The sequence below is a fragment of the Pieris rapae genome, chromosome 3, assembly GCF_905147795.1.
Source record: "Pieris rapae chromosome 3, ilPieRapa1.1, whole genome shotgun sequence".
Classification (NCBI taxonomy): Eukaryota; Metazoa; Arthropoda; class Insecta; order Lepidoptera; family Pieridae; genus Pieris; species Pieris rapae.
The window spans coordinates 5634867-5643367 of NC_059511.1; the positions used below are offsets into that span (position 1 = coordinate 5634867).

Below are 8501 nucleotides of genomic sequence, written 5' to 3' on the forward strand. Positions count from 1 at the left end.
CGAGTCATGCTCAGAGAAATGACGTAAACACAAACAACCTGGCGGAGACGTTTGGCGACGGCGAATAAAAGTCAATCTTCGTTTATTTCTTCCTCTTAGTTGCAAAAGTTCACTGAACGCATTGCACTTTCATTATTAAGAAGGATTTCACTGAGACGCAATTATAACGCGATTAAATAGTGTACAAACAAGACTAGGACTGTTTTGCTCTGCAATAGCAAAGGAATGACAATGACGTAAGTAATTCAAGGCAGCCACGTTCGTCGGTCTAAAACGCAACCGTAGCACTAACCAACAAGTAACCAGCAACATAAAACACGTGCTTTTGTAATATCACAGCATGTTTATCAATAAACAAATTTCAAACATTATTAATTTTACTTACACTTCTTTACAGAAACTAGCTGATCAAAATTGTAAATTACTTATTTTCGTTTTTAAAACCGAAATTACGTACTCGGAACTTTTTGATATAAATATTTTTTTAGTATATTAGTGCTGTAGTGTACTAACTCTACATACTTATTATATACGCTTATATCTCTAGGTTAACACACTATATGTAAATATAACTACAAACAAGGCTAACAAAATCTCTAGAGTAATAATGCGCGCGCACTTCACAAAACATTTGCTGACCTCTTCGACCTCCTTTTAATTATCTGCAATCCAAATAAAGTGTTTTGCTTTAGAAACCTTCAAAATACTTTTTCGATTACTGATAACAACTAATTATGACATCACTAACTCTGTAAATAGCCTTCACCTGTTCACGCAACTTCCGTCCGCTGTTGCCTGTTTTTAATGCTTCTAAGTTGTTAAGCAGTAGTGCGTAATGTTGAAAATCTTGGATCAGAGTATGGGATCAACATTTTATAATCATATGCGATTAATATATAAAATTACGACTGAGTTAGCTTTAAGTTAAGTTAGAAGACGAGTTATTGAATATCAAACATTTAATTACAAAACGTTTTTAAATTAGCGTCAATTGTACGGCATCTGTCGGCACTGAAATCAATATAATATTATGGTCCTACCGTTTTTGCGAGATATTTGAAAAAAACAAAGCGAATACGGCGGTAATCATATGATAAAACTAAAAATTGACATTTCAAAAATACTTCAGCAATCGCTAGTTTTTTAAAGAAAAAAGGTTTCTTACTTTAAGCGAATGAAGGGCTTTTATTATTATTATATTTTTCTTACTTTACTATCTGCCACTCGGTTCTCTGAAAGCTGATTCAGCTCTAATAAAGTAAATAATAATTATTAAAATATTACAACTTAAATCCAGGTTATTCTCCTTTATCAATCACTACGAGACGTTTGTTTAAAGAATTCCCTTCCTTTAGAAAAAACGATATCCTTTTTTTATGTGCCCTTCATGCCAAGTTATTCCTAGTAATTAACTATGTATACGGTATGAAATACGTGCACATGTTATATTGATTACTTGGAATGAAGGTACGTATAAAATATCAGTAATTCTTGTACATAAATAAATGTCTAAAATACCACTATTAATAATGTAGGTATTAACGACTGTTATCCTTTCGGGAAGGAAAATAATTATTGTATAGATCTGCGGTTCAGACATCAAGCATGCAGTATCATTTCATATTTATTAATTGTTAATAGACTGATGACTGTAGCTTAGAATGGTAAAATATATAGCCTGTAAAACCACACCGCTACAATCGTTAGAAGTATAGAAGTGTTTTAGCGAATTTATATGAATGAAAAAAAGTACCAGTTCATGGAAACAGCATCCATTCCAGGTATTTGCAATCAGTTACGAATTAGTAGCCTTCAAGAGAAAATCGTACCACCTTAAAGGCCGGTAACGCTCCGGCGAGCCTCCTGGTATTGGTAAGTTGAAAGCACTTAATTCTAATTAACCTGCTCGTTTCGCCTGTTTCATAAACAACGCACTCGTTCTTCAATGAAAAGTAGCTTCCGAGGGGCTTTGGTGTATTACGGAATTTTTGACACCTCATTAGCAATAATCTCTTTATTATTTAATAATTTTATACAAATTTATTATGACGTATAATGTGAATTAAATCATTATCACACTTTATTGTATGAAAACTTTTCGATTAATACATTAATAAATATTATAATTTTATACACACAATTTAACACATACAGACAATAGACAGCAGGCAGACTTACGCCCACACCCAATAACTTATCTCTATCCACTTTTGATCATCTGAGATAGACATCATTTAATATTGTTAAAAGTGAGCCAATAACCAATCGACACAAGCATAGGTCGGATCGGTGTATGTGGATTGGCCTTTGTATGAAAATGACAGTTAAACTATGCCAATATCTTATCTTAATATTTTAACTTACACCAGTTTTTAAAATAATTAAAAAGCTATTTCATATGTTTTAACATAGACATGTAAATTTTAATATTATTTGTACGGTTTTATTTATTTTATATGGTTTATATTGATTATCAAATATAAGTGTAAGTGTAGGAGGCAAAAATGGATTGGCTTCGTAGGGTTTGGTTATTGGTATGCAGATTGGAGAACGATCGACTGTAACGTATCAGACGTTTATCAGATTAAAAGCAAGCAAAGAAAAATTGTGGATTAATTATTGGGTTCGGGCGATAGAGGTGCAGAGTTTATCCCTGTTAACAATCTGAAAAAACTAGCAAACGTGAAAACAATGTTTTTTGTTCATAACTTAATAAGATATTTTGTTTTGACCTCAACTGTATTGGTAAATTAAGATGTAATTGTATTAAATAGATTTTTTACTCATAAATTAACCAAGCTGACAGACAGGTCGTATATCGTTATCGTTTACTGTATAAACATTACTATCTATGAAGAAACAAACAGTTAGATCATCTTCCAGAAATCATGATTACAATAAAACACTAAATATAAGTAAGCCATAGATTATAAAATAGGCTAATATACATTATAATATAATATATAAATTAACTTGGTGATTAATATTATTAAAATATGACGTGATTTCAGCCTTATAGTTAAATTTAATTTAAATTGTCAAGACTGGGTTTCAGGTATACAAAATTATTTGATTCGGAGCTTTTAACATTAATAATAAACTCACTTTTTACGGCTAACGATTTCCTTGTCCTGGAGACTTCTGTACACAAACATCCACAGATCATCTTTTCTTATAGGATCCATTGTCAAAAACTATAGAAGTTTACATATAACTGAAAATTTTACAGCCGGTATTTATGTTCAGGCTTCGCGTATCGCGATTTGCCAACGACTGACAAACAGCTAACGAGACTTCACATTTCTAAATGCACAGCTTTGTTTGAATTGGGTTCAATGTATAGTGTTTTTTTGCGTACCAAGGCTTAACAAAAACTATGTATAAATTAGAACAATCAAACACATTGCTCAAACAGTGTAATTCGATCCCACGATATAAATTAAGGATAATATTGAATTTAATTTAACGGAGTTATTCAAAAACGGGAACGTACGGAATCAGAAAATTTTTAATATATATTTTAAATTATAATACTGAAGACGGTTATTCCGAATCCTTTCAATGATTCACGAGTTTGTTTTCTTACCCAACTGGTAAGTATATGCTATAACAATGGGAATTTTTGTGTGCACGCAGTAATTTTCCCAATTTATATAGTTATATTATAAATTATTATAGTTACGAGAACAATTCTCTGTTTCATTATATGTGAAATCTAAATCACAATTTGTTTTGAAATAAGTCTAGCATTAGTGACATTTTATATATGTGTGTTTGTAGTATGATAAAAATTAAATTAAAATAAGAACATTATCGTTATGGTTATCGGTTATGATTTTAGAGTATTGGAGACCAAAGTATTGCGGACCAAGTGATGCGGAAATGGAATGCAATTATATTAAGATATCAAATGAATGTAATGTAAACCATATTTATAAAATTCTCAGTGACTCAATGCCGACAGTGAGTAGGTCGAGCTATTCACAATACAAATTAAAAGATTGGTTGTACTTATTGTGATGCTAATAACCAACTTACTGCAGTGTACTAAGGATATATTACATGTATTTTATTGCAAAAGATTCTTAAAGCACGTCACTGGCTAAGAAAATACCCCTATGTTACGCCAATAATATATTTGATCACAATTCAATGCAGCTTTGAATAGATTGGATACGGTTTTACCGTTTAGTTACTTCTTCGGTTCGGCCATTAAAAATAAGTATTCCATAATAAACGGATTACATGATACAATAAATAAAATATTAAACTTATTTGAACGAAGTAGTGACGTAAATAAAAGAATTGACGCATGTACTGTTCTCGGGAAACACAAAAATTTGGGTTCCGAGTAGAAAATGTTGTCGTCTTTTCGGAATCAAATCTATATTATTCATTTATTGTGTTTGTTATCAAAATTAACAATGTGCTAAAATAGTTCACTTTAAGTGTCGTGTCCGAATCTTACTTGCTTATTTAATCTTGGCGCGAACTGGCGATTTCGTATGTCAACATATTTTTGACATACGGGATTCAGACATATTGCTAACGGGACCCCACTAAGCTAAGTCTTGACTCTTGGCTAGTGGAATTGCTCTTTGACTATAATACCACTACAAAAAAGCGATAATATAAAATTTGAAGATTTTTAAATACCGTGTACTATCTACATCTGGATCAAAAACAACAATGCACCTTTATAATAATGGGTTATAAGATTTCCTCGTTTAACGGGTTATTATAATTGGCCGGGAAGTTGTACCAACTAGGTATTTTTCATGTTTACGGTAGGAAATTATATAAGTAAAGCAGTTAATAAGTTTATCATGAACGACTACTAAACGATGATGCTTCTAAAGGGGAGTATGACACAAGAGAGAGTAGGAAAAATGAACCTAGTACTTTAATTTTATTGTTTTGAACATTTTAATATTTCTTAACATTTAAGCTTATTATTTTAAGCAAACAACATATAATACATTATTTCTGCATAGAGAATAGTGTTCATTGATTATAGCGCCACCTAGGTTTCAGTCTAAAATAACGTAAAATGCTATTGCGGCAAGCATAGTTACTATTACGAGTTTTTGTTGATTACTGTAGAGGGCAGTTTATTGTTTATTGGTGATAATAATATGTTGGTGCAGTAAAGTCATCTCACGTATATTTTTCTTGGGGTAGGCCAGAGGTAAAAGTTGATAAACATATTGTTACATAATGTACTATAATAGTACATAAACCTTTAATTGTCTTACAAAACATTTGTATATGTATAATATACTTAATGTTTTCTAATGCATATACGCCATCAAACTTTATAATTCAGGTGAATCACTAAATTAATTTAGCGAAATTTTGGCACGCACACAATAGCAATCACCATATTATTACCAATTATCTATTTTTTATTAGACAGCGGTAAATGATATAAAAAAGTAAAATTCGAAGTAAGAAAAACATATAAAAAATAATAGTTTTATCATTCCATCTAGCTAGATAATATGCCGGTTCCTCAAAGGAAATTGCATAATGATAATGTACTGTTAAGTACCTACTACCTACGTATAAAGGAATGCGTCCTTCATAACAGATGTACGGGTTGTATAGTAAACTAATTAATCTTTACTGGAAACTTACTGGATCTATTAACAACTTTCCTTAACACATCCTCGTATCGTTCGAGACTCAATATTATTATATGGTATACATTAGATGTTCATGTCAATTATGTACAAAATAAAAGTATAAGACAAACGCATTAAAGCTAAAAATAATACTTACTTGGATTGATTCTGTGACTTCTTTCCACGCCATCGTATTAAGCAATCCAAAGTTCCCTTTCGAAATGTAGGCTTCAACGGTTTAAGAAGACTCCAGCGTTTTTTAGCATCCAAAGTCTTAGACGAGTCCACAGAATTGCTATTTGCAATATCTGGTTCGGAACTACCTTTTTTTAAATCACTGACACTGCTTGAACACTTTTCAAAATCAATCACTGACACAGAATCACTAACGGGACATGTCTTCCTGTTTGATAAGGGAGTAGAGGTCACGAAGTTTTTTCTCGGTCTTAAATCAACACCGCTATCACCGAAATCAGATATATCTAGAATATCTTCACTAATACTATGTAGTTTTGGCCTCATAACGGGGGTGGCTTTCGTATTCAAAATACTTTTCTCCTCAAATAGCTTACTTTTCTTTGTACGTGCAACATCGACAAAAGCATTTATGTCCTCGCAGCTTTTTGTGTTATATTTAGAGACATTGAATTGAGATTTCTCTTGAGATATTGCGACGGGACGTTCGTCCATGACACAAATATAAGCAAGATTGTCTTCGCTCTTGGAAAACTTGCCTCGTACCTTCTTTAGCCTGGCGGGAGGGACTGGCGGCTCTTCTGGATACGTCTGCAACACAGAGTGTCGTTCGTCTGTCCTTTTCACTTTCGAGTATTTTGCGATAATTCTGTTTATTTCAGCGCTGTTTTTGCGTCTATACTTGTGTCGTTTGAAGTTGAGTGGTTGCTGATAAGAGTCGGCCACACTTGTACCCGCGACCCGAGCTGACCTCTCTCGCCACTCCGACACTTTGTCTTCAATCAGTCGCTGCAATTCCATCGCTCGCATCACTGTTCCTAGCTCAGGCATTTTTGTGGTTTAGAATTTCACCCTCAGCATGAAACGTTTAAATTTTTGTGTCAGATGTTACACGGCTTTCATCACTGCAACAAGAAAAATAAATCAACAAAGATATGGCAAATGAAAACATTGTGTAAATTTATAAAATCGCTGTGTCTACGAAGTTAATTTAATTAATGTCCTGTTCGAATGACTAATCACTGCGTTAACTGTGGCCCCTTTGTGTGATGTGGTTTTAAATCTTCGTAAGATAAGAATACTCGGCTTGTCATTCAGTCACTTCTTAATTTAAGTGCAGATACATGTCCTGTATGAACATTAAATATATAAAAAATACCAGTAGCGAATAGACACTTTCAAGCGAGGTCTCTGATCAAATATTTCTTTAAATCTACTTGCCGAAAGTAGATATAGTAACTAGATATAAATCAGGATATACAAACACAACAAATACGATTTCTATCGACGTAGCTGCGAATGTCCTTCCTAAAAATAATGAATTACCTTCTCTAGCAACTTAGTTAAATATACAACAGAGTACGCAATTTAATAATTAATTCAGAAGAAATTTAATATATTTCTAACTTTCGCCACTACAGTTTTCTACATCTTTACGAAACACAATAAATATTTTCTAAAAAATAAATGCTTGTGAAGCTAAATAGCTTCAACCAACAAACAAATAACATCCTTTATAATTATAATTTGTTATAACCTGCCTTTATTTATATGTACGTAACAAATCTATATATTTTCTGTAATCACTTATCAAGTAGCACTAGAAAACTTTGATCGAGTGTCGCTGTCTACACTCGTAAATACACATTGTTTGCATATTCCAGAATAACTCGTAAACTAAACGACCACTCGAAATCGAATATGTACATCATATCATAACTTTATCTAGGATACCTTGATTGATAAAGTTTGATAAGAAATATCAAGGGAGATAAAAATAGTAATGAATTGTGAAACAAGGGAAATTCCATAACATACAGCATCTACTTTCGCCGTGCATATTAATTTCGTATATGATTAAGATACCACTTCATGGTCAACAGTTAACACTACGGCGTTACTTTTCGCCGATAATTTTGACTTAAAATGACATGACAATTATCATCTAATTTACATAAGGTAGCTCTCTCATTACATTATATTGTTAAACCTTTGAAGAGATTGCGAAAAATATTCGTTATCTACTTACTTTCTGTAGCAAATCTGAAATTCCAAATTTCACAACGGTACTATTTTTTTGGCTAAGAATATGCACAGATAAAAAAGCTTTTTTATGATAACATGAAAGCCATAGTTAAGATAAAGTTACGTAAGTTTGAGATGGTTGGCTGAACAAGTAGGTTTTACATGTTTCGGAAATCTAAACAATGTCGGTCTTTCACTAATGTTTTGAATTGATGCACCTTAACGGTTCTAGTGACACAGACTTTAAATATTATATTATATAAGTTACTAAAAGTACCACAGAGAAATTAAATGAGCTTATGTTTTTTAAAGTCTGCAATATTATTGTTTATATATTACTTAATCAGTTACGTACCGGTACCTATCACTTTCTTCTGATCAAAGTCAAATTAAGTACTAGTGTATAAAGTCATAAACTAAGAAAAATATCGATTTAATTATCTCACTTTATATACTAAAATAATATACCCAATAAAAAATAAATTAACAGACGCACTTACTGTTTATGGTAAAACTCCTTTCCGCAAACATGTTCTTATAATGTTATACTGGTTCACAATCATCACTACTTTCCTTACAAAGACTGGGAGGATTTCTCGCTATCCTGCATGAACTATGTGCAGACTGTGCGTCAGGCCCAGCACGTGTGGTGCCCCC

General features: G+C 32.3%; 1 protein-coding gene across 5 annotated transcripts in view; it reads right to left on the reverse strand.

Moving 5' to 3' along the window:
- LOC110993250 (protein unc-13 homolog 4B) overlaps positions 1–8501 on the reverse strand; it is a 31944-nt gene extending 23443 nt beyond the window's left edge. The window contains exons 1-2 of one of the 5 annotated variants that reach the window (XM_045634737.1): positions 8345–8501; positions 5782–6724 (exon numbers count right to left, since the gene is read on the reverse strand). In XM_045634737.1, coding sequence (XP_045490693.1) covers positions 5782–6650 — 869 coding nt within the window. In that variant the 5' untranslated portion in view covers positions 6651–6724; positions 8345–8501. Of the gene's footprint in view, positions 1–38; positions 220–3105; positions 3287–5781; positions 7261–8344 lie in introns of those variants that run through there. The other 4 variants (XM_022259429.2, XM_022259430.2, XM_022259432.2 and 1 more) reach the window with 4 other exon arrangements.